We start from the raw sequence: 27,354 nt of genomic DNA, 5'->3' as shown, positions 1-27,354 counted from the left end.
GTTGTAGGTGTATATTTTTCCCCCTTGAAATTAGGAGTTCAGTTCAGTCGCTCAGTTGTCAGAATCAGGTTCTTTTCCAGTGAGTCAGTTCTTCACATCAAGTGGCCAAAGTATTGGAGTTTCAGCTTCAGTATTAGTCCTTCCAATGAATATTCAGGACTGATCTCCTTTAGGATGGACTGGTTGGATTTCCTTGCAGTCCAAGGGACTCTCAAGAGTCTTCTCCAAAACCAGAGCTGCCAAAAGTGGAAAGAGAGGGAAAGACGAAATCTATACTGGTTTTCTTGAGGTTTTGGAGCCAAAAAAAAAAAAAAAAGATAAAACGAGAAGGAACATAAGCAGTATCAGGGGCTTTTAGAGCTGTGCTGCTGCTAAGTCGCTTCAGTCGTGTCCGACTCTGTGCGACCCCATAGACGGAAGCCCACCAGGCCCCTCCGTCCCTGGGATTCTCCAGGCAAGAATACTGGAGTGGGTTGCCATTTCCAGTTTCCTTAAAAGCATTTAGTCCAGGGGTCTGCAGTTCTCCTTGGAGTTAAACCCGAGAAAATGCTTACACAAAATGAAAGCAGGCAGGAGAAAGGCCTCCGTGGTGGAAGGGGCGGGGTGCGGAGAGGCGGGCAGAACGCACTTCCCTTTCCCGTCCTACAAGCTGTCGGAAAACCACGGTCCAATCCTGATGTCTAACTTTACAACGGAAGAAACAGCGAGTAGCTTACAGTCACAACACAGAGCCTAGATCTCAAGCCTCTACACCACTCGCGGCCTCCCAGTTCGCCTCGCGAGGGAGTTAAAAGTGGGCGAGTGAGTCTTGGAAGAAAAGTTATGACCAATCCAGACCTAGACCAACCTAGGTTAGTTATGACCAACCTAATATGCTAGACAGCATATTAAAAAGCAGAGACATTACTTTGCCAACAAAGGTCCGTCTAGTCAAGGCTATGGTTTTTCCAGTGGTCGTGTATGGATGTGAGAGTTGGACTGTGAAGAAAGATGAGCGCCAAAGAACTGATGCTTTTGAACTGTGGTGTTGGGAGAAGACTGTGGAGAGTCCCTTGAACTGCAAGGAGATCCAACCAGTCCATCCTAAAGGAGAGATCAGTTCTGGGTGTTCATTGGAAGGACTGATGTTGAAGCTGAAACTCCAGTACTTTGGCCACCTGATGCGAAGAGCTGACTCATTGGAAAATACCCTGATGCTGGGAAAGATTGAAGGCGGGAGGAGAAGGGGACGACAGAGGATGCGACGGCTGGATGGCATCACCGACTCAATGGACATGAGCTTGAGTAAACTCCAGGAGTTGGTGATGGACAAGGAAGCCTGGCGTGCTGCATCCCATGGGATTGCAAAGAGTTGGACACGATTGAGCGACTGAACTGAACTGAATTGAGGGAGTCTGGGTGCAGCTGCGCGAGTTCAGACGGTGAGAACCGGGTAGGGAGGCAACGGGAGCGCGGACCCGCGACCTGACTGTTCCCCGCTGCGGCCACCAGGGGGCGGGCCCGGCCCGCCGCTCGCGGCTTGCGGTGGTGAACTGGGGAGGCCCGCGCGCGCCGGTCGCCTTGGAAACGGGGGGCGCGGCGGCTGCACTGGAGTGAACTGGCCTGGTCCGCCCGCCGGCCGTGCGCGCTGCCTTCGGGTCCACGGCTGTGTATCCGCACCCGGAAGCCGTCCAGGGGAGGTCAGGACACCGCCTAGCCTCCTTGCTCGGCCCCGGCTCCTTCCAGTCTGACTCTTAAGACTTTTTATGAGCATCTCCGCCCGGTACCCACTGGCCCTGCAGCTGGCTCCGCCACAAAACGGGCCTGGGGTTCCGACTTTCTGGGGGTCCAGCATCGAGTGAAGTGCTGGGCGGTTAGGAGCCGCTAACCTTCTAGCCTTTCACTCAGGAGACACAAAGGGAGGAAGAACTTTTTGGATCCGATCAGAATACTAACGCATCTCTCTTTCCGCCTCAGAGTAGAACCCCTGGATACGTTGCTCATTTGCCTTTCTGAGATCTCAGTTCCGGAGAGCAGGATCTGACTTTATCTCAGGTTTGTAACCTTCGTGATGCCCTCAGCCTCTGGCACACAACTGCCTTCTGTTCGTATGGGGCTTTATCGCTTGGCAGTTTTCCCAAAGCATTTGAGCCTCATTAATACTCCTGACAGGTAGCAAAGATGGAAGAGAAAGCGAGGGTCAGAGATGTCTAGAGACCTGTCCGAGGTTATAAAACTCCTTCATGGAGGAGCTAGGTCTAGACTCCAATCTCCTTAGTGCTCTTTTCGCTGAATCCTCAATCTGGTGAAAGGCTTTAGATGACAGACCCCGCAAATCCTTGGGTCCTTAGTACCAGCATGGAGCCCTCCCGCTGCAGGAGCTTTATAAGCTCTGGGTGTGGCGTTGATGGCTCTTCACCCTCAGCTTCTTGCCCTGGCCGCTGGCAGCATCCTTCTAAATAGGACGCTTGGCTTCTTTCTTTTATTAATCTGTTAGATTTGTATCGCAGCTTGTTTGTCTCCTCATTCCCCTTCTTACCCCATAATTCTCTGCTGGGTGGAGAGAGTTGAGAAAGCAGTTGGGAGGTGAGAGAACATGTCACATCTGATGACAAAAAAAGAGAGAAAGCTTCCTGTGAAGGCAGAGAAGGAAAAGAATAAGATTAGGGATTTATCAACATGTGTAATAATTGCTCATTGTTTTCTTTCCACCACCCCCAAGACCGAGCCCCAGTTGGCACGCTTTATTCACTGTTAAAGGAGAGAGGTCTTTTCATTCTCCTTCGCCATCAGAGTGTGGAAAGTCCTGCATGTATATATGTCCATTATTCTCACCATATTCTCTTCATGGTTATGTTTCTTTTCCAAATTGGCTGTATCTTACATTTTAAAGTTGTTTGAGGCTGTATGTACATGATCTATACAAATGAGGTGGGTCTGAAATTTTGTGAGACTAAATTTAGGTGATATCATCACTACTAAGAGCCTTTAAATGCATTCAGGTTTGTTTTTTTTTTTTAATATATGCTGGAGAGCATTTCCACAACATTTTAGATTGTATTAAAAATAGTATCCTAGCCTAAACTGAGAATTTGAATTTAAAAGTCATTTTACTTTCCAATCAGGGTATATACAATATTATGAGCAAATATATAGGACCATCAGGAAAGAAAGTGACTGTGCATGTTATTTGCCAGTCGGGCATTTGAATCAGGTCTGAACACCCAGTTTGTGCCTATGGGAGATGGTGACCTATATGTTAATATCTGTTTTTGAATTCCCAAAATGAGTTGCTGAAGTAGTTACCTTTCAGTATTTGAGGAGTTATGCCTTGTTGAAGATGAGTGCCTTAATGGTTAGATGTCAGATTGTTCGTTAACAAAGGCTTTTGGAAGTACTGCATTATTACAGCTGTTGTTAGACTGACATAATTTTATAGCTTGTTAATGGCAAAGCCATGTCTAGACTTCAAGACTTCCAATACTCATAGAGAGATCTTTTTTTAAATAAATCATGGTCTCAACCCCTGATGGAATCTTATTCGGAACTTTTATCATTATTGATGCTATTAAGTAAATATCCACCATTTCAATCTATGAAACATTAGCTAGCAAACATCAGGATCTACTTCAAACGTCTAGAAAGGCATGAGGGCAGAATTGCCACTCCCAGCCTCCATAGAACTATGAAAGGAGTCATTAGGAAGCTTCTGGATATTCATGGCTCCACAAAGTCATGAGGAACTTTCTAGGTATTGAGCCAGGACCCTGAGACAGTGCAGGAAAGGACAGACTCCTTGTTTGGGGGATAATGCAGAACGTAAAGAATCCACCTGCAGTGCAGGAGACCTGAGTTTGGCCCCTGGGTCAGGAAGATTCCCTGGAGAAGAGAATGGCTGCCAACTCCAGTATTCCTGCCTGGGAAATCCCATGGACAGAGGAGCCTGGTGGGCTACAGTCCATGGGGTCACAAAGAGTTGGACACAACTGAGTGACTAACACACTTTACAGAGTCAAAGCATTATGGGATGAGAGGATATTTGAAGAAGATGGCTTACTATATATTGCTTTTTACTAAATAGACTTCTTACTTTTCACTGAGAAGCATTTGGGGAATACTTTTTGAAACATTTCCTGATAGAAAATGATTATGGAATAGTCTCTGAAAATGATGGATACCCAAGTCCTTAAAACCCAGCCTCTTCTCCTGCCCTCACTGGGTGTGTGTATTTGTGTGTGGGTGTGCACATGCGTGCACTCAGTACTGTCCAACTCTTTGTGACCCCATAGACTGTAGCCCACAAGGCTCCTGTTTCCATGGAAATTTCCAGGCAAGAATACTGCAGTGGGTTCCCATTTCCTCCTCCTGATCCACTGATCGAACTGGTGTCTCTTACGTCTCCTGAACTGGCACGTGGGTTCTTTCCACTAGTGCCACCCGTAATGTATGTTATTGATGCCCCAACAGAGTTGGGAGAGGGAAAACAAGCACAAAAGATCATGCCCTGGGGAAGTAGCTCTCTAGCATTTATTACTTGTATGGTTTTCTAAAGTCTTTAAGAGTTGCTCTCTCTCTCTCTCTCCTTTTTTTAAGTTCCATTGGAGTATGCTTCTTTCTTCCTATCAGTCTAAGTAGAAGTCTCACCTCTTTTATATTTTATAACTACAGGCCAGAAAAATTGCCACAGACGAACAGGCCCTTAATAGATGTTTGAAGTTACTGACAAATCCGGGCAAGTATTCATTTGTCAGGAATTATTTTAAGCGAAATCTTCTTGGAGGATAGTTATTTTGTAGCTGTTTTTTCTAGACTTCTCCCCTTTTCCCGAGAAATCCTCTAGGTGGTCAGGAACTGTAAATCCTTGTCAATGTTTATTAAAATCCCCATTGTTTGTAGGACATTATCTGATGCAAAAGTACATTCTGACGGAATGTCATTAGCTCACTGCAAAAAAGCAACTGTTAAGCAGGTGACCCAAATGGCTTTCTAATTTTCTGTAAAGTATGTGAAACAATGAATCTTAATATAGTTTATGCACAAACCACTTATGCTTAATGGATCCACATTTTCACTCATATTTTATTAAAATCTTTTGCCTTGAGCTGCAGTTAGGTAACTGTAAATTGGTCAGAGAGTCAGAAACATAAGAGCCAGGTAACTGAAGTAATTGAGCAAAATGAGGTCATTTTTCCTCCAGCACCAGATGGGTACCACAGGTGGGAACTATAACACTTGATCTCTTCCATATGACTCAGAAAGAAAATTAGAGATTAATGTTATTTGCTTCAGCTTTTAAATAAAATATTTTATAGTAAAAGTTTTTGTTAAACACTAAGTTCTTGTAAAAAGCAACCCTTGACAGCATGCTATGGTTTTGTGTAGCTGTTAAGTTAAAAATCCTAATTTTAAAATAGAAAGTAATATAAAAATTCAGTTTTCCTGAAACAAAAGATAGCAATTTTGTTTTCCTAGAGATGTTTCTGTGAACTGTGCCAGTATGCAGCCTATGGAATCATTCTCAATACTTCCACATCTGAGACGATAACACAATATATTAACCTGTCTTACTGAATTGAATCTTTCTGATATGTTACCTTTGTGGTTTTCATTTAAAAAGTATTGTAGTATATTTACATTCACAAATCCTAGAATCTATTAGGATACAGAGATGAACACACTTGGCTAGAAAAGTCTTAGGCACCAAGACTGAACCTCGCTAGAGGTCTGGTTATGCAAACAGCAAGTCTGTAGGGGAAAAGTGTGTTTTTATTTCAGAGAGTGTTTCCATTGTGGATCTGAATGATTTGTGTAGATTGCCTATTCGGTGATCCAAATCAGTGATGAAGGCTGATGGTCGAAAACCACATGGATTCGTCTTTACACCTCACCTCTTACTTGGTAGCAGGCAGACAGTCCTCTGCTTTAGTTACCCGAAATTTACCAGATTATGCTTCTGGAGCCATAACTAAAGGGGCAAAAATACTTACTCAGTTCTTTCTGTATGGCAGACACTATGCCAGGTGCTTTAAATACTAACCCGTTTCATCCTTACCAGTGTTTAAAATAAGAATTTTGTTCTCACTTTACAGATGATGGAACTGAAGCTCAAAAAGATTAAGTAGCCTACTCAAGGTCACCTAGATAGTAGGTGGTAGATCTAGGATTAAAATATGTCTACCTGATTCATCCATCTAATTGTTCATTTGACAAGGACCGGATCTACTGTGCTAGGAGGGGTAATATAGTAATGTACAAGAATTACATCACCCCCACTCTCATGGAGTTTCCAGCCATTTTAACAAATAACTACAAAGGTTATGTTTTTCCTACCACACCCACCCACACCCACCTAGTAATACATTGAATGCAGGTTAGGTACTTACCTTCTTGAGATCTGTTGTTGTTGTTCAGCTGCCAAGTCATGTCCAACTCTCTGCAACCCCATGAATTGCAGCACGCCAGGCTTCCCTGTCCTTCATCATCTCCTTACGTTTGCTCAAATTCATGTCCATTGAGTCAGTGATGCCATTCAACCATCTCATCCTCTGTCATCCCCTTCTCCTCTTGCCCTCAATCTTGCCCAGCATCAGGGTCTTTTTCAGTGAGTCAGAACTTCGCATCAGGTGGCCAAAGTATTGGAGCTTCAGCTTCAGCATCAGTCCTTCCAATGAACACCCAGGACTGATCTCCTTTACGATAGACTGGTTTGATCTCCTTGCAGTCCAAGAGACTCTCAAGAGTTCAGCACCACAGTTCAAAAGCATCAGTTCTTCACTCAGCCTTCTTTATAGTCCAACTCTCACATCCATACATGACTACTGGAAAAACCATAGCTTTGACTATATGGACCTTTGTTAGTAAAGTGATGTCTCTGCTTTTTAATACACTCCTAGGTCTTCCAAGGAGCAAGCATCTTTTAATTTCATGGCCGCAGTCACCATCCATAGTGATTTTGGAGCCCAAGAAAATAAAGTCTGTCACTGTTTCCATTGTTTCCCCATCTATTTGCCATGAAGTGCTGGGACTAGATGCCTTGATCTTAGTCTTTTCAATGTTGAGTTTTAAGCCAGCTTTTCCACTCTTCTCTTTCACCTTCATCAAGAGGCTCTTTAGTTCCTCTTCACTTTCTGCCATTAAAGGGGTATCATTTTCATATCTGAGGTTGCTGTTATTTCTCCCAGAATTTTGATTCCAGTTTGTGAGTCATCCAGCCCAATATTTCACATGATATACTCTACATATAAGTTAATAAGCAGAGTGACAATATACATTAATAAAAATCCAAAGATAAAAATCTGTCAAGAAAAACTATGATCTTAAAAGATGTGCATTAGTACTTATACCAAATTCTCAAAGTGTTCTTCTTTACCATAAAAACTAAAAACAGTGAGTCTGATTTTCCCTTTTAAAAAATATTATTTTTGATGTTTCTTATTATAAGATACAAAAGAAATTAATAGCTGATAAACAGTCACTGGTAATGAGAATACATTATTTTTATCACTCTTGTTATTTTGCGTTTATAAACCTCTTAACCATTTAAAAGACATTTTTATTAAAGTCCTTATATTTGCTCTTTATAGCAACCCTGGCCAAACCTAGTTTCTTTGGATCCCTGTTCTGACTCTTTTGGAGCCAAGTTTCCTGGTCCTCATAAAAGGTTGTGCTTTTGTTTCATCTTAATTTTTAATAACTAAAAGACATTTATTGAGCTGCTGTTATAGGCAGGGCACTCTGCCAAACACTGTGGAGACATGAAATGATTGAAAAAGTTAAATTCTTGCTCTTAATGAAGCTCGATGGGGGCAACAGTTGTTGATGGATTGTTTAAGAGAGTGAGTCTCAGAAAGTCTGGGGTACTGGTCTGGACCTGCTCTAAGCATAGAACTCAGACTCAAGAATCCAGTTGATTCCTGATGACCCAGCATTATGGATGATATCAGCTCTGGGGATACGGGAGCAATCTGGATGGAAGAGCCAGTTTAAAGTTAAGTCCCAGTAGTGCTTTATATGATAAACACAAAGGAACAAAGGATTTATTTATTTTTCCTGTGTCTCTTTTTTCAAGCAGGTATTCTTCTTACTAGCTAAGCAACACAATGGAAACCGCGGCGAAAACAAATAAAAGGGATATTCAAGATGGGCCGCCAAAAGAAGTCAAATTGCCTATCAGTGAAGCACTTCTAGACTATCAGTAAGTTTAGATTATGGAATCCAAAAGTTCTCATACATAAGTGGCAAGCACTGCTAACACTCGCATAACTCCAGCGGAACATGAAGCGCTCCAAAGCTGTCAAGGAAGCTGGATTAGAGGCATAATTTCACTCTCGTGCTATGTGCATTTTTTTTTTAGGTTTTGGCACGTTGGCAGTAACACAAGCCAAGCTATGAAACAGCATTCGTGAATGGGTCTTGGCTCCCTCGCCCCCTCCATTGAATTATTGGTCACCCTCCCTCAAATGCACAGCAACTTGCTGGCTTACCTCTTCAAATAGAGCACACCTCAGTGTCCGTTTACAAAAGAGTAAATGTACACACACTTCTCTTCTTCATTTAACTTTTTATTTCTAGACATTCCAATTTGCATTGTCCTCAAATGCCTACAAATGAAAACCAAATGATTTATAATTATTTTTCATAAGAACGGGCTTCCCTGGTGACTCAGCTGGTAAAGAATCTGCCTGCAATGCAGGAGACCTGGATTCCATCCCTGGGTTGGGAAGATCCCCTGGAGGAGGGAAAGGCTATCCACTCCAGTATTCTGGCCTGGAGAATTCCACGGACTGGATAGTCCCTGAGGTCACAAAGAGTCGGACATGACTCAGCGACTTTCACTTTAATAAGAATATCTTAATATTTCTATCCCAGGAGCTAGAGACGAGACTAGAGGTGATACCTGTTGTTTGTTTATGTTTTATCTAACTGATGGAGAGTAAGCCCTTCGATAGCTTTTGAACTTCAACTTTGGGTCCCGGGTAGGTGTTTTAATGTGTAACACTTAGGCAGTGAATGAATACATGTCAGTTTTTTTTTTTTTTCAAATAAGAAGGCACTTCATGCCTATTGAGCAAGTATTTGAATGTTAACCAAATACAGGCAAATCCTGATCACTAGAGGACAACAGTTAACAGGCCCACACGGTCCATTCCTAACGAAGCACGGGAGATGGACATTAAACACACAGTCCGGTCTTTCCTGAAAAATTGCATACATCTAAAGAAGATGCTACGGAAGAACAGTGTAGGGTGCTCCGCAACAGCATAACCGAAGGACGGGACAGACTCAGTGCGTACATTCTCGGTCATTTCATTCGCAGGGAGCAGGAAGAGCTCGTCTGAGGGGGCGATGTGGGAGCTGATCTCAGAAAGAGGAGGAACAGATGTATGTTACAGAGCCAGAGCGTGAGGGCCGGAAAGGCTCATGGAAAAGAGGGCGGGTGAGGAAGGGCGTGTCTCAGTCCAGGAACAGAGAGAAGGCAGAGGGAGCGAGAGAGGGCAAGGGCAGGGTCAGATTAGCAGACCCCTGTGGACACGTGGGTCTTGGGAGTAGGAGGCCGTCTATTGGAGGGGGACAAGGTTGAAACTGGGGAGCAATGCTGGAGACCAGGTCTCGACGACATTTGGGGAAAATCCAGTGTCCTTCTTGTGAGACTCCGAGTCTGTATGTTCTTTTTAGAAGATGGTGAGTGAGAGGGTCAGAATACTGACAGCACCCACAGGAAGGGACTTTTCACCAAGTGCCCTTTTATTTAACACTGGAGGTAACATTCAGCGATGGCCAGATTCTCCCTGCGCTCGTTTCGCAGCGTAACTGAAGACTTGGCGCACCGTGGCTTCTGAGAGGTGGGCAGAAAGTCCAGCTCCGTGACTGCAGTCTGATTTCTCACCTATTCCCCACGGCCCACAGGGATGGCATCCAGCTATGGCTCCTTCTCTCTCCTCTGGGTCAGCCAGAGGCCAGTCTTTCTCTTCTTCAACAGAGGTTTCCAAACAGGCGAACATTTAAAAATTCTCATGATCTAGTACAAGACGTAAGTTGAGCATTCCCATGCTTTCCGTTCTCTTCCTTTGTTGAAACTAAATAAACAGCCTCGTGGAGTGGAACAGCCTGGGCCTTCCCGCGCCCTTCTGGCGACACTTCAGCTGTTCCCTGAGGTCCCAGGTGACGGGACTTTAGTCACACGATGAATAGTCAAGACGCCCCCCTCACCATCTGAGGAAGGATCATCCAAGGGTCCCCGGCACCATCTTACGTTTCTCTTATACAACCTCAGCCCCTAACAAAGAGCTCAGGGCCCAGAGTAGGTCGTCCATGACTTCTGAACAACTGAACTTTTCTTAATCTCTCTCAAGAAAATAAGGCCATAGACCTCTGTGGTTGTTGACGAAGAACTGAGACTGCCAATGTTGAATCTGCAGAGTGATCACATCTTAGTCAGCCTTTTTCCTCAGGGAATTTGTTCCAAGACTCCCAAGGGATGCCTGAAATCATGGATAGTACCGAACCCTTTATATACTATGTCTTTTCTTCACGTATACACCTATGATAGAGTTTAATTTCTAAATTAGGCACAGTAAGAGGTTAACAATAAATAATAATAAAATAGAACAGTTCTAACAATATACTATATTAGGGTTATGTGAATGTGGTCTTCCTCTGTCTTTCCCTTTAGCAAAATATCTTATTGCATAATACTAAATCTCTAGGTGACGGTGGTTTTTATTTTCTCCTTTATATTTATTCCCCGCCCTCAACCCAGTTTTCGACAATGAGTGTGGACATAGGCATAGCAATAGGTACAGATATAGTTACAGGTTTTAAAAGTATAATAAGTAAGAGTATAGATTCTTTTTTGAAACCCACATTTGTGTTCCTTCTCAGAATTTTTAACAAAATTGCATGGAGGAAGGGAGTTGACACATTACTATGTTAATACTCAATAAACAACCTATAATAAAAATAGGAAAGAGTTTTATTCAAGCCAAACTTAGGGCTGTAGCCCAGGAGACACAGATGCAAGAAGCAGCTGAACTGTGTTCCACTGACTGCAGAATGGGGAGGCTTATGTAGGCAAAAGGGCTTCCTTGGTGCCTCAGTGGTAAAGAATCCACCTGCCAATGCAGGAGATGCAGATTCGATTCCCTGGGTTGGGAAGATCCTCTGGAGAAGGAAATGGCAACCCAGTCCAGGATTCTTGCCTGGAAAATCCCAGGGACAGAGGAGTCTGGTGAGCTGCAGTCCGTGGGCCCAAGAGTCGGACACGAATTAGTGGCTTAACAACGACAGTAACATACAGGCCCAAACCACAGTTACATGTTTGTCAAGAATTAGGGTTGGAATCAGTGAGAAGTAAGGGCTCAAAGTAAGGACTTTGGGGCCATAAAATTGCAGCTGGCAGCCCCTGGCAAAAATATTGTTTTGAAAATGGCCGGTGGCATCTATGAGTTTGATACAGTTCAAAACAGAGTTCTCAGTGATACAGAAGTGTGTCTGAAACTGCATCCAGTGTGGCCGCCCAGCTCCTTTTTGAATGCCTGAACCACAGTTACTCCATTTTCATGTTTAAATGCATTCTTTTCTGTCACGGTTAAAGCAGATGAACAATAGATGTTTGACAGGCCTCAGGTTGTTTTAGTCAGCATAAAGTTCAAGCCAAATCAGGAATAAGCCAGGATGACTTCCTCATACCTCAATATGTGAAAATTCCTTCCATCAACTAACATTTTAATAAGGAGGGAAGGGACAAGGTGACAGACGACTGCATTAGTGTTAATTCCATATCACTGTGCTTCAAAACAGCTCAATGCCCTTTTCAAAGCACTTCAGTGTATATTAAGTGCTCAGTATAAATCTCATTGGTTTATTTTCCCACTTGCTTCAGCATTTAGTGTGACATGTGGGTTACTAGGGCACTGAGTAGATAAGGGAGATGGGAAAAGAAGAAGTGTTCAGAGAACAGGGAGGCTTGAATTCCCACAGTGGCTAGTGGTGGGGAGCCCTGAGGCTTAGCTTCCTCTGAAAGTGTTAGTCATTCAGTCCTACTCTGTGACCCCATGGACGGTAGCCCACACCAGGCTCCTCTGTCCATGGAATTCTCCAGGCCGGAATACTGGAGCGGGTAGCCTTTCCCTTTTGCAGGGAGTCTTCCTGACCCAGGGATCAAAGCCAGATCTCCTGCATTACAGGCGTATTCTTTACCGTCTGAGCCACCAAGGAAGCCCTGCTTCCTGATAAATTCATCATCTCTGAGGCCTGCGGAGGCTGAAGTGAATTCCCAGGATAGGCTAGGTGAAGTTAAGCCTGCAACTACTGAACAGTCCACAAGGGGGCTGTTGAAGCAGCCAAACATTCAGGGCATCTTAGAATCCACCCCACCCCCAGGCTTGCTGATGCCACTCAGACCTCTCCGAACTGCCCCCTGCAGAAGCAACTCAAGGCAAAGCCTAAAGGATTTACTCATTTTAAAAATGCTTTTCCCCTTCATTTAGAAAGAAAGTGCTTTATTTTTCTCTCTACTAAATTTCAATTCAGTTCAGTTCAGTCGCTCAGTCGTATCCGACTCTTTGCAACCCCATGAATCGCAGCACGCCAGGCCTACCTGTCCATCACCAACTCCCGGAGTTCACTCAAACTCATGTCCATCGAGTTGGTGATGCCATCCAACCATCTCATCCTCTGTCCCCTTCTCCTCCTGCCCCCAATCCCTCCCAGCATCAGAGACTTTTCCAATGAGTCAAACTCTTCGCATGAGGTGGCCAAAGTACTGGAGTTTCAGCTTTAGCACCAGTCCTTCCAAAGAAATCCCAGGACTGATCTCCTTCAGAATGGACTGGTTGGATCTCCTTGCAGTCCAAGGGACTCTCAAGAGTCTTCTCCAATACCACAGTTCAAAAGCATCAATTCTTCAGCGCTCAGCTTTCTTCACAGTCCAACTCTTACCACCCATACATGACCACTGGAAAAACTGTAGCCTTGACTAGACCGACCTTTGTTGGCAAAATCAACAAAGTTTACAATATAACAAATATAAATGATATTCCAGGGGAAGGACTGAGGACATAATATTAAAATTCACTTGAAATTTACTGAGCACTTACTTTATGCTAGAAACATGCACATATGATTTCTTATTTTCATCTTTATAAAATACATAGAGCTGGGTGGGTGTTGTTATCTCTCTCTTGACAGCTTGGAAACTGAAGTTCAGAGAATTGACTTGTTGAGGTCATGTAGGTAAGAAGTGGAAGAGACAAGATTGAAAAGCAGAGTTTCTCATTTTGTAAATACTCCTGTGTTCACTACACCACAGAGGTGCTATATATATATATTTATATTTATATATATATATATATTTAATAGAGGCAAGGGATTTACATTGGGCTAGTTCTGTTCCTTTATTTTGGTCTCAGATTTAAAGTGGTAAGATTTATGAGGTAATAGAGATACCCTTAACTCTTCAAATACATATCGAATTGCCTATACCAGAGTCTTCCCATGCTTTCTATACTTTATACCTAACAGACATTCAACAAATACTTGTTTGGTATTTTAAAAATGTACTTGTGTCAAGAAAGAAACCTTTTACTGTTTATGGACAAGATGGTATCCTAATGAACTTGACCAATAGGTCAGCCTGGCTTACCCTACTGTTCCAAGAAGCTGTGCTTGCCCCTGTAAAGTCTTTGTCTTGTCATTTTTGTCTGAATGTTTTTGGATTTCCAGGAAGCATCTTTTCTGTATGCCCTTTCCTGGGTTCTTTTTATGCTGAATTATTTATAGATAATGAGAAAGTATAAAAGTTATGACTATGAAATAAAAATGGGGATTGATATTTTTTAAAACTTGAAGTTATCTCTCTAATACATATTTTAGTGAGTAAAATATACTATTTACAACATCAGTAAAGATTCTTATCCCTAAACAGGGTTTTATAGTATATTTAATACTTTATTTCAAGTCAAATAGTATAATTTAAAATTTTTCTTTCATTAATTTTTCCTAAAGGAAATAATTGTAACACATTATTTCTGTTATTAGCTGTCAAATAAAGGAAAATGCACTAGAACGATTTATGGCTCGAATAAAGAAACTTAGAGAAAAGAATCAAAAGTATCATGAAAGAGTGAGTATAAAATATAAAGCCGATATCTAGTCATTGAACATTTATGCAAATGCTTAAAAATTTTTTGAGTTATAATGAACTCTAGGAAATTATCTTCTTTAGTGCTTAGAGCTGATTAATTTACAATATATTTAAATGTATTTTTGTACATGCGACGCAAGAGGGTACTGCTGTTTCTATTTATTAATTATAATGCCAAAGGAAGTCACCTTGAATTGTGTTATTTAGATCATGAGGACACTGAATCTTATGTTAAAAAATGTAAAGCTCTGCAACCCCATTTACTTTTTAATTTCTTATTTAACCAAACTATAATCCTGAAAGATGATGCTATGAAAGTGCTGCACTCAATATGCCAGCAAATTTGGAAGACTCAGCAGTGGCCACAGGACTGGAAAAGGTCAGTTTTCATTCCAATCCAAAAGAAAGGCAATGCCAAAGAATACTCAAACTACTGCACAATTGCACTTATCTCACACGCTAGTATAGTAATGCTCAAGATTCTCCAAGCCAGGCATCAGCAATATGTGAACCGTGAACTTCCAGATGTTCAAGCTGGTTTTAGAAAAGGCAGAGGAACCTGAGATCAAATTGCCAACATCTGCTGGATCATCGAAAAAGCAAGAGAGTTCTAGAAAAAAATCTACTTCTGCTTTATTGACTATGCCAAAGCCTTTGATTGTGTGGATCACAAGAAACTGTGGAAAATTCTTCAAGAGATGGGAATACCAGACCACCTGACCTGCCTCTTATATGCAGGTCAGGAAGCAACAGTTAGAACTGGACATGGAACAACAGACTGGTTCCAAATAGGAAAAGGAGTACGTCAAGGCTGTATATTGTCCCCCTGCTTATTTAACTTCTATGCAGAGTACATCATGAGAAACGCTGGGCTGGAAGAAGCACAAGCTGGAATCAAGATTGCCAGGAGAAATATCAACCCCTTGGGAAACGAGGATTCCTGTCTTCCTCATGGGGCAAATTTGTCCATTTGTTCAGCAAATACGTGCTGGGCAAGACAACCCTGATGTTGTCGTGATTCTGAAGGACCAGGCACTTGCAGCAGGAACTAAGAAACTGAGGTCGATGGATGAGAGTGGAAGGGGAAGTCTGGCTGCAGCACTTGGAGACAGGTCCCACTTAGAGAGGTCCCAGGGCACAGGAGAGTGAGCTGCCACCAGGAGGCCCATGCACACCCCAAAGTGGTCAGCACTGGAACCCCAGCTAGCTTTGGGACTTCTGTTTGGTTGTGGAAAGGACAATGGATCAGGACTGAGGAACCACTTTCCCATAACCCATCAAGTGGAGCCAGAGACAATGTTCTTGTTTCCAGGAGGATTAGCTCAAGACTGTGATAGGTCTAAGTTGGCTCCTAGAGTTATCGGTGGACCCAGCAGTGAGGAGCATAGGAAGACAGACTAGCTCAACTGTATTTATCTATTTATTTCCATGTGCACTGCTGTTGCGACAGTTTAAGCCAGCATCATCTCTTACCCATCCTTTCCCTAACCAGCACATTTTCCACAAAGCAACCAGAATGGCCCTTGGAATATGGCAAACCTTTCAGTGCTTAAAATCCCACAGTGGCTTCCTGCTGCACAGAAAATAAAATCCATAGATCTTCCTGAAGCCTTCAAGGTCCTTCAAAATTTGACCTCTACTCACCTCTCCAATTCATCTGCAGCCATCCCATCCTTTGCTTACCCCCGTTACTTTTAAATCGGAGAAGGTGTTGGCACCCCACTCCAGTACTCTTGCCTGGAAAATCCATGGACGGAGGAGCCTGGTAGGCTGAAGGCCATGGGGTCGCTAGAGTCAGACACGACTGAGCGACTTCACTTTCACTTTTCACTTTCATGCATTGGAGAAGGAAATGGCAACCCACTCCAGTGTTCTTGCCTGGAGAATCCCAGGGACAGGGGAGCCTGGTGGGCTGCCATCTATGGGGTCACACAGAGTCAGACACGACTGAAGTGATTTAGCAGCTTCTTTTAAATATTATGAAGCCCATCTTTTTCTCACTATGGTACCTTTACAACAAAGAGGCCGTTTCCTCTTCCCAGAATGCTCTTCTCTTGGGTAGCTCCTCTTTATTCCCCCCATCTTAGCTGGGATGTTGCATAAAAATATTTCTCTGTTATTTAAATAAAAGCCCTTTAGGTAGCAGCAATCAAATCTTATCTTTGTTTCTCCAAAGGGCCCAGCATGAGTAGGTGTTCAATAAATATTTGTTGGGTTGATCCACAAATACCAGTGGGAGGAAAAAATTTTGAGGTCACAGATATTTAAATTGCTAAGTTTAACATGACTCGTTAGCAAGATACATTTTTCTCTGCAGTTAGTCCAAATCAGAAATGTCCAGATCGGACAAGTTATGCCCTCTTCTTTCATCGTTTCTTCCTATGCGTTTAGCTTTGTTTAGATGATTACCCCGATCTTTCTTTCCTTCTCTGTCTGCGTTCATTGCTCCTCTGCAGCACTAGCCATCTCACAGCTCACTGTGCCCACGTCCTTACTTCCCAGGACACACTTCACTCCTACTGTTCCCCTACAACCGCTCCAGCGAAAGTTGTGCTGACCAATTAGCCAGGCCCAGTGTACTCTTTTGGAGAAGGGCATGGCAACCCACTCCAGTATTCTTGCCTGGAGAATCCCACAGACAGAGGAGCCTGGCAGGCCACAGTCTGTGGGATCGCAGAGTCGGACATGATTGAGTGACTAGCATTACATGAATGTACTCTTCGAGGCCTAACCTTACACCTCACTCCTCCGGCAGTCACTCCTGGCGTCCTGAAACTCTTTTTTCTTTGGGCTCCAGGACATCACTCTTTCTTGAATTTACTTCTACTTCTCTGATATTTCTTCTTTTTCTTTTTTTTCATTGTTTTTTCCCCCTCAAATAGGAAAAGAAACTACCCTTAAATTAGAGTGTTTATTCCCACCCTTTAATTAGAGTATTTATCAATGTTCTGATCTTAAATGTACTCTTTCACTCTAAACTCTCTCTGGATCATCTTATTTAACATCATGGCTTCAAATGCCATCTTTGTGGTGATATGTCTCATATGCATATGTGACAGAATTTATAATCCTACTGAAAGGGTTCCTGACCCAATTCCAACTTGTGTGTGTGGAGGCTTCCCCTCACCAACAAGTGATTCTCTCTGACACTTACCTACCTGGAGATAGAATCACATTCCACAGGTAAAGGGCTCAGTCCCACAAGACCACCCTGCACTTCAGATGCCAGTTACCAGTCCAGGGTGTTACTTGTACATATGGTTGACTGGCTATAAATCAGGGGCTTTCACAACCCCATCCTCCTCAGGTTCGATTAACTTGCTAGGATGGCTCACAGAACCAGGAAAACCCATTTACGCACTAGATCATTAAAAAGGTATTAAAGGCTATGAATCGACAGTCAGATGAAGAGATACAGAGAGCAGAGTGAAGTGAAAGTTGCTCAGTCGTGTCCAACTCTTTGCAACTTCATGGAGTTCTCCAGGCCAGAATACTGGAGTGGGTAGCTATTCCTTTCTCAACCCAGGGATCAAACCCAGGTCTCCGACTTTGCACGTGGATTCTTTACCGGCTGAGCCATCAGGAAGCCCCTAGAGAGCAAAGTACCAAACAAAAGAGCTTCTGCCCTTGCGGAGCTTGGGGTCTGGCCCAGCAGCACTTGGAAACTCTCTGGGAAAGGACCAAAAGATGCTCCTTTTCCAGGTTTTAATGGAGGCTTCATTACATAATCGTGATTGACTAGATCCTTGGCCAGTAGCAGTTGATTCCACCTCAAGTCCCTCTCCTGTCCCTGGGAATCAACGTGAGGGACTGCAATCCTCTAATAACTTGATCAGTTCTCCTGGCAATCAGGCCCCCTCCCTTTCTCTCTCCCAGATTCAAAAGTCACTTTCATTAACATAAACCCAATTATGATGGCAGAAAATTCCATGGGTTTTGGTCACTGTGGGCCAGGAACTATGGTTGAAAATCATTTTTAAAAAACCCATAAGAATATATCTAAGAAATACAGATATATATTTATATATCTATGTATATATATTTATATCATAAATTTATCATATCTATTTATGCTCTTTGGAAGGAAAGCTATGACAAACCTAGACAGTGTATTAAAAAGCAGAGACATCACTTTGCAACAAAGGTCCATCTAGTCAAAGCTATGGTTTTTCCAGTAGTCATGTACAGATATGAGAGCTGGACCATAAAGGCTGAGTGCCAAGAAATTGATGCTTTCAAATCGTGGTGCTGGAGAAGACTCTTCTTGAGCAAGAAGACTCTTGCTGACCCTTGGACAGCAAGGAGATAAAACCAGTCAATCGTAAAGAAAATCAATCCTGAATATTCATTGGAAGGACTGATGCTGAAGCTCCAATACTTTGACCACCTGATGCGAAGAGCTGACTCACTGGGAAAGACACCGATGTTGGGAAAGATTGAGGGCAGGAGGAGAAAGTGGACAACAGAGGATGAGATGGTTGGGTGGCATCACTGACTCAATGGACACGAGTTTCACTATCAGGAGACAGTGAAAGACAGAGGAGCCTGGCGCGCTGCAGTCCTTGGGGTCGCAAAGAGTTGGACACAACTTAGTGACTGAACAACAAAGAAATACATTTTAGTCACCTGAGTGACCAAAGATATACATACATATATTTCTTATAAATGACAGTATCACAACCATACACTAAAAAGAAAAAAATGTAAAAACTGGTGCAATAGAAATAAAATCTCTAGTTCGATTAGTAACATTGTACCAATGTCAGTTTCTTGGCTTTGATGCTGTGCTCTCATTAGATAAGATGTTACCATTTGGGAAAGCTGGGTGGACAGTAGACAGGAATTGTGTGTCCTATTTTGGCAACTTCTATTCTTATTCTTGTGAGTCCAAAATTTTTAAAAGGCCATGAGATGGCCTTATAACAAAACAAAAATAATCCTTCCTTTGTAGCTTAGATACTAAATCTCCTTTCTTCTATTTATAATATGATAATTAGTCTTACCTCAAATAATAAATTTACTTCATAAGATAAATGTCTTCTTTTTAAGCATATTGGTGGATATATTTAAATTTATTTTTCAGTATATCACTCAAAATAATTTTTCAGATATAGTGAACTTTGCAACACCGTCAGACACCTTTCTTTTCTATTTGAAATTCATACAGGATTTGGGAAGTTTAATATAGATGTTATTAAATGCTTATGGCCTTTTAGATTCTTAGGAATACATAAGAGCTGTCAAAACTCCCTATGGACATCTCATCTTCAGTTTTATTCTGAAGTTTGTTTTTTTTGGTCAGCTTGTTGTTTACCCCAACTTTTATCAACACCTCAGGGAGCTGTGGGCTTCCCAGGTGGCAGAGTGGTAAGGAATCCGCCTGCCAATGCCGGAGACACAAGCGATGAGGGTTCAGTCCCTGGTCAGGAAGATCCTCTGAAGGAGGAGATGGCTAGCTACTCCAGTATTCGTGTCGAGAAAAGTCCATGGACAGAGGAGCCTGGCAGGCTACAGTCCATAGGGCTTCAAAGAGCCGGACACAACTGAGTGCACACACACACACATACACACGCACACACACACACACACACACACGGAGCTGTAATGTTCAACAACTGTTGATTGTTTTTGACAAGCCAATCTGGGAAAAGGCTGTTAAGACACTGGGTAAGCTCTGAGTCAGGTCAAATAAAGACAAGGCTTGCCAGTGGGATCTTCCAGGGAATTACCAGATAAGTCAAATAATGGCCCTTATTTAGGAACTTGGCTTTGCAAGAGTTCTGCCTCTCTTACTTCTCTCCCCGACCCTCAGCCACAGGCTGCTAGATTGCTGGGTTTTGCCATAATTGTGGGGCTGTTGGTTTTTAGGGTAAGTTTGAAATGCCACGAAACTCACTGTTCTTACTAAGATTCAACCATTTTTCTTGAATAAACACTCCCTGGAACTTACTGAAAAGCCTTTAATTTCCAGAGTTCTGAAAAGTTGATTTTGCCAATTTTGCCAATTTTTTCTCATTGCCTTTATGAAGAAGCGGATTTTCAGTAGTCTTACTCCACCACTTCTGTTTATGTCATTCTCTACAAGATTTTACAAAATTAGAAGGAAAGAAATTCCGTTTTCAGATATATATCATATCATGAATTCTTTGGTACTAAAAATTCTTCAGAGATAGAATTCAGATACTTTAGAATATTGCAAACAAAAAATCAGAGAAGTTAAACTGCGGGATTTTGAATACCATATATTTTTCATCTTTATTTCTATTTTTTTAAATCACTCAAAGCCTGTCCAGTCTGTCTTTTTGTTTTTTGGCTATATTTATCAATACTGAGCATCATAAAGTTAATTGTTTGTTGCTTTTGTTCAGTTTATCAAAGTTTTAAATTAAAATTCTAAAGCATTGATATGACAATCATGTCATACAGCCTGTGGAATGACTTAAAGAGCATTAAGGTTACATTAAAATCCTCTCAGGAGTTTATTAAACTAGTGTCTATTTTGCTAAACAATTTTAAGAAATCAAATTTTTCAGCCATCAACTTTAAAGTTTGTTGGATTCAGTATTAAAGACCTGAGTTTTAGTAGGCTGCAGCACTATCAATAAATCACAGATATTTAGATTATCAGAAAGAATTTGGCTACCCAAAGTGTGGGCTGTGGGCCAGCAGGTTTGGCATCATCTGTAATGTATGAGAAATGCAGAATTACAGGCATCGTACCAAACTTAATCAGCATCTGCATTTTTAACAAGGTCCCCAAGTGCTGGGTATACACATTGAAGTTTCAGAAGTATTGGCTTAGAGAATCAATTTTAAGAAAGAAAATATTCTTACAGTAGAGTATCTATGAAGGTTGCTGCTGCTGCTGCTAAGTCACTTCAGTCGTGTCTGACTCTGTGCAGCCGCATAGATGGCAGCCCACCAGGCTCCCCCGTCCCTGGGATTCTCCAGGCAAGAACACTGGAGTGGTTTGCCATTTCCTTCTCCAATGCGTGAAAGTGAAAAGTGAAAAGTGAAAGTGAAGTTGCTCAGTCATGTCTGACTCTTAGCGACCCCATGGACTGCAGCCTACCAGGCTCCTCCATCCATGGGATTTTCCAGGCAAGAGTACTGGAGTGGGGTGCCATTGCCTATGAAGGTTAAGAGAATAAAAACATGAATGTCAGAAATAAAATATAATGTTGAAAAACTATAGTAAAGAGAATGTTAAATTATAGGAAAATAAGTAATTTTTAAAAGTAGTATTAGAATATTTTAAATATATACATTTTGTTAGGTTTAAGAAATTGAAGGAAAGACCCCAGGAAAGTGAGTATTAAAACTTAAAGGGAGAAAAAAAAAAAAAGGAAGGCTAAGAAAAGTACAAGAAATATGTATTAAGTTGACACACAATAAAATATCTCTACATATACATAATAAACCAGCAAGGGCAAAAATAAACTCTTAAGTTGATTAAATAAGAAACATGGAAACATGGACTGGATATTCACAAGAAGAACACAGTTCATGTTTCAAGTGTGGAGTATTGGAATGGTGAGTGATCATCACCCCAGAAGAAGAGAATTAGGGTCACTTGTGAGAAAAGCAAAAAATAATGTAAATCCCACAAGAGCAGTACTTTTGTCTATTTTGTTCATGGATATATGCCTAGTGTCTAGATACTCCTGGCATATGGTAGATAACTCCATAAATATTGAATAAATGAATGATGTTTCCTAGAAAAGAAAGATAATTTGTGGGAGTTGAAGAAATTGACCTCTGAAGTCTAATTTTAATGTTCATTGATCCTATGATAGGGCGATAGACTGGCAGATTATTAACACAGGTTTTAAAATGAAACTGTCTCTTCAGTGATTACTGATTTGATGGATTTAATTTTGAGTCTTCCATCTTCCACATGCTCTTTGGAGATACTATTGAATAAATTATTTCATTAACTATTTCTTATTTTGCAAGCCTCAGCATGAGATTCTGTTTTGAGGGAAAACAATGGAGATACTTCAGCAGAGGTAATTAACAACTCTCTGATATTCACGACAGAATAAACGCTTAAAGGATGAACAGATTTGGCACGTACGGAACCTACTGAAGGAACTCAGTGAAGAGAAGTCAGAGGGATCCGTAGTTGTAACAAGAGAGGAGGTTGAAAACGCAATGAGGGAAAAGTGGAAGTCTGCAAGAGACCAGGAACAAAACTTGAAAGGTGATTTAGGAACTTAGAAAATTATCATAAAGCCATATCAAGTTATTTCTTGAATGTATCAATGCTTTTGTCTCCTAATATGTTCAAAATGCCGTGGACATACTTCAAAGGGCATCATTACCGCCACAACCACAAACCCACCAATGTAGGTAAGTGGGTGAGAGAAGGAAATAGCAAAGTGGGTGGAGATAATGAAGCCAAGTGAGGAGGAGGAAGAGCAGTGGTCAGAAACACAGACCGAAGCCCTCTGGCCTTTAACACCAGCCCGCATGCTGTGAGGCGCCACCCCGAACTCCAGGCAGCGGTGATCTGCTCTTTTGCGGGGAAATTGTCTTGTTTGGTGTCTTCAATGGCTTCAGCCTCCGTTCAGACTTGGGAATGTAAGGGGAGTATAAAGCTTCCTCCCCAGCCCCAGTATCTCTAAGGAAGCTAAACCCCCTATTTAGATGGGGAAAGAGGGATTGGATTTGGAAAAGGGGACGTTTACAGGACGTGGATAGAAATGATGCTGGTACAGAAGGTGAAAGACACAGGACATAGTCTTGCCACGGGCTCAGGAGGTACCAGGGTCCTGAGAGCTGGACCCTCAGTGTTGACACATGCACTGAAAAAAAATTCCTATTCCTTCATCTTGAGCTTGCTGCTCAGATTTCTAGATTTTTTTTTTTTTTTTTGCCAGAACCTCTATAAATACCATCCCTGCCAGGAACCTGGAAAACAGGGGAGAGACTGGAGTGGTACCAGAAAGCAGTGTGAGAACCTGAGAGGCAAAAACGAGGGGTAGATGTTCTTGGATTTCCCCAAGCTCTCTAGAGAGCCCACTTACTCAAGCACTTGGCCGGGAGAGGCCCTCCATTCGTAGAGAGTTGTCGTTTGGGGTGAAATAGTTACCAAGGCCCCTGGTCAGTCAGCAAGCTTCATTTTTAGGGGCTCTCCACCACTGTTCCATAAGCTTGCTCCGGCTGAGCCCCTGTAGTGACAGCAGTGACGTGACGGCACGAGGTGGTGGATGCGTTTCCTGGCCGGGCCCGTCTCCGGGAGAATCCTGCAAGGGATGCTTTACAAACTCTCTAGAGACGGGTGTGAGACCTCAGCCGATGCTCAGACGTGCTCACTAAGCTGCCTTTGCAGGGAATGGTCCGGTTAGTGGAGGTGTGCCTGTCTGCGGTCTGGGCTGGGGCTGGGGTGTGTGGCACCCAAGACTGGGGACGTGCTGGGTGACTAAGAATTGGAGGGCTGGGCATGTGCGGTGGTCCAAGGGAGAAAGAAGCCCATGGATGCTGATGAAGAGAGGGAAAGGGAGGGAACAGACGTGTCTACAAGGGGTCTCTGAGGCTGTCATGGTCGGCACCAGGCAGTCACCTGCAACTCAGTTGAGTTCATGGAACAGCGGCTGCAGCTCTGCCAGCAGCCTGGGACAGTGCAGAGCCTCTGAGCCATCTGGACCTGCTGAGTCAGAGTCTACATTTGGACAAGGTCACAGGGGGTTTCTGTGCACAGTCAAGTTTGAGAAGTGCTGACGAAACTCCCCTCTTCCAACGTTTACCTGGGATGCTTTCAGTTGCAAGGATAAAAATCCAACCCAGACTAGTCCAAGCATAAAGAAGATGTTAATCTCTTCAAGTAACCAGACAGAAAAGGCAGGGCACTACTGAGCTGACTCCAGAGCCTCACATGCTGTCAGAGCTCAGCTTCCTTTTATTTGTCTCCCTCTCTTGCTCCTCCCCATCACCCCCTCTTTCTAGCCCACCCTCTCCCTCCACACACTGCCCCTCTCATCCCTCTTCTCTCTCTGTCTTCCCCGGGAAAGCTGGCTCCTTTTCCTGAGAATGTTCTCCCTGTGAGTCTAGAACTCTGACCACAGACACCTCTGAACGTACATCCTTATAACCTCAAAGTGGAGTGGAGACAAAAAAAGATATGTTTTCTACCAGTTTCAGTGAAAGCATCTCTAGGGGAGGACTCTGAGCCGAGGCCTAGCTTGGGGTGCACGCTCAGCCTTGGACCAATCCCTCTGGCCAGGAAAAGGGACGTCTGTAGTCAGTGTATTTACATGACGAGGGATAGGAGACATGTGTTACTAGACGAGAAGGGAGAGAGGGGTGCTAAGAAAGCAGAACAGCAGCTGCTGCCCCCATCTGTCTTTCAAAAGCTTCAGTGACATCAACCAACCCTCCCCGCAAAGACTAAATGTGGTGCAGGGCTGAGTCCGGGCAGTCTGCTCACAGAGGACAGCTGATCACTGGCGTCTAGTGTTCTTAATTGTTTAATAGCAAGAACCACTTGTTAAGGGAATTAAAAAATGTATAATCTTATATTTTGAATACTAATATGTTAAGTATGTATTAAAAATGTATTATTATCACGCCTTCGACAAAGACATGTCTGGAGTCCTTCTGGATGTTTGAGCTGAAGAGCATCTCTCTGGCCTGAAAGAATGCTTTATTCATTTTGTAAATACTTATTGAGCCTCAACTAATGGCCAGATTCTCTGCCAAGTGCTGGGTTGACCGAGATGAATAAAATGTCTTGTCCTCAGGAGCTCTCAAACAAGATGGGGCAGGGCAGTGAGTCAAACAGCCATTAAGTTCATTGTACCTGGTTTTGGTGATGCTTCCTTTTCCAGAATATTCAGCAGCTTGATACTCAGCCTAAAGACTGATACTCAGCCTGAAGCCTAAGTACACTGGGGGCGAATTGGAAGTTTATATGATGAGACAGCTCCAAATTTGTACACATTTAACTGAGGAACTTAGCTTTCACTCTGAAGTCTTAACTCGGTGGCGACTGGGAAGAGCGGTGATTATGACTATCATACGCTGTCATTTCACACAAGGAAAGCTCAAAGAGTTGATCTGTAAATGATGGAATCAAACAATGTACTTAACAAAAAAAGGTCACCAAGGACAGAAGAAGGATGTAAGTTGGAATTACTTTGCCCAGAGACATAATGACCAGAAAAATGACAATTTACAAAAAAAGGTGTATGTGAAATAATACATTATACAAAACAGGATGCTTATCAAGCTATCACAGGCATAATTTAAACTTGTGGGTCCCTAGGCATATAGGTTGATTGCATATTGTCATTCTCGGTCACAGCCCCAAACCAAACCATCTACTTTAAAATTGGAAGTTTATTTTTACTGAGATTTTTGAATCATGAGGGATAGATAAACAATAGTTTGAATAGTTTAGATTTCCCTAAATTGTAGATATAAAATTGTATTTAAGAGTTGATATTTTCATATCAGACTTTAACTTCACAAAATCAGAGTGCCACATAATGACGGTTGCAAGGACAACAGAAATGACCCCAAATCTTGATGTTCTTTCAACAGATATGCGCATCCAAATAAGTAATGCTGAGAAGCTATTTCTTGAGAAACTCAGTGAGAAAGAATATTGGGAGGAATACAAAAATGTAGGGAGTGAACAGCATGGTAAACTCATTACCTCCTTACAGAACGACATCAACAGAGTTAAGGAGAATGCCGAGAAAATGTCAGGTCAGTTGCAAGAAAACTGGTTCAGATTCAATTAAAAAAAATCTTTAGGGGGCAGACATTTAGTAAAAGGAAGAAAGAGGTGCTCTGGAATCATCCATCACGCTCTGCTGTCAGCATGAGCACTACGAGTAAGGACACAGTGGAGGAAGTAAAGAAACTATCCCAGAACTACCTGTTGAACTGAGGAGGGGAAGTGAAGGGATGGTTGTGTGGGCAGAAACCCTGCCACTGACTTTGAGAAAGAAGCTGCATTCAGTGGGTGGGGTCTGCATGCTCTCATACCTGGCTCTGGGTCAATTCCACCGTGGAAGGAGGGTCCTGGAAAGGGGTCGTATTATAAGAAATTCACCTGAGGCCAGCTAGGGCAACCTGCCCAGGCTGGACAACCAGAATCATTATAGAAAAATGGCCAAGTAAATGCTAAGTTGTAGTCGGGAGAAAACCGGAGCACAAACACAGGACAGGAAAGGAAGAGGGTGGAGCAGGAAGGCATCAGGGGACAGACCTTACTGGAGGCCACCTGTCCGTCCCTGAGGCCGAGCAGAGTGCCTTCAAAGAACACCAGAGACCCAGAGACACAGAGGTCATAGGGTAGGACAAACGGGAGAAATCTGGCCTCAAAGAGCAGTGTGGGTGGATGGCAGTTCTAAACCCAGCTGGGCCTGGAGGCTTGTTCTGTGGGAGGAGGGTTTATGTGGGTATCCCAATATGCCCTCTGAGGCTCTGCCTGGTCACCCCGCTTCTGGACCAATTTTCCAGTGTGTTTCTCAATTCAGGACCTCTGCACCACATCGGTGGTATAAATTTGGCCCTAATTAGTCTGCAGTTGGAGTTAAAATATTTCAAAAAGTTCTTCTCCCCCAAAAGAAGAGACACCCTCCTACGCTTGTCTGGTCCCCCAGCCACTGAGATCCCCTTTCTAGATAGAAACACCATTGTTAGTTCCTTATGTAACCTTTCAGAAAGATCCTGTTCATGTCTCAGAACATACATGTATGTTACAAAACAGCATGCTACAGATGCAGTTTTTCACCTATTCAAGGAACAATATGGACGTCCTTACAGACCGGTACATGTTAATACTGCCTCATCCTCCCAGTGTCTCCTTTGTTTTATTGTACTATAATTTTTTTAACTACTCCCCTACTCATAAGCATTTAGGTTATTTCCTATCTTACTATTACAAAGAATTCTGCCATGACTGTCCTTACACAATCTCATTTTACTGCGACAAATATCCTTGTATATATGTAATTTCATTTATGTGTATCTCTAAAGGGAAACGGCTGGCCCAAACAGCCCATTCATTTTTATTTTGATAGGCATGGCCCTCTGTAGATGCTGTCCCAAGTGTATTCCTGCTGGTGTGGTGAGGATGTCTGTTTTCCCGCTTCAACAACAAGGGATGTGATCCGGCTTTCTGTTCCTTGTCAGTCTTATAGGTAGACAGTGGTAACTCACTATAGCTTTAATTTCCATTTCTCTTCCTATAAGCAACAGCGAATATCTTTTCATAAACT

General features: G+C 42.7%; 1 protein-coding gene and 1 long non-coding RNA gene across 2 annotated transcripts in view; both read left to right on the top strand.

Annotated features, from left to right (window-relative positions):
* The first annotated feature begins 1,597 nt into the window (after positions 1 to 1,597).
* LOC138986204 (uncharacterized) lies at positions 1,598 to 4,811 on the top strand. The gene is made up of 3 exons (XR_011463071.1): positions 1,598 to 1,679; positions 1,959 to 2,034; positions 4,648 to 4,811. It is a non-coding gene; the product is annotated as an uncharacterized lncRNA (long non-coding RNA).
* A 2,749-nt stretch (positions 4,812 to 7,560) lies between these two features.
* The window catches only part of CCDC83 (coiled-coil domain containing 83), a 45,995-nt gene continuing 26,201 nt past the window's right edge, over positions 7,561 to 27,354 (top strand). Inside the window, exons 1-5 of the mRNA XM_005903476.2 lie at positions 7,561 to 7,639; positions 8,051 to 8,173; positions 14,017 to 14,101; positions 22,163 to 22,325; positions 25,667 to 25,834. Of these exons, the coding sequence (XP_005903538.2) occupies positions 8,079 to 8,173; positions 14,017 to 14,101; positions 22,163 to 22,325; positions 25,667 to 25,834 (511 nt within the window). The 5' untranslated portion in view covers positions 7,561 to 7,639; positions 8,051 to 8,078. The remainder of the gene's footprint in view (positions 7,640 to 8,050; positions 8,174 to 14,016; positions 14,102 to 22,162; positions 22,326 to 25,666; positions 25,835 to 27,354) is intronic.

This window comes from Bos mutus, chromosome 29 (genome assembly GCF_027580195.1).
Source record: "Bos mutus isolate GX-2022 chromosome 29, NWIPB_WYAK_1.1, whole genome shotgun sequence".
Taxonomy (NCBI): Eukaryota; Metazoa; Chordata; class Mammalia; order Artiodactyla; family Bovidae; genus Bos; species Bos mutus.
The sequence above is the reverse complement of the archived record's forward strand: the minus strand, read 5'-3'. Positions and strand labels throughout refer to the sequence as shown.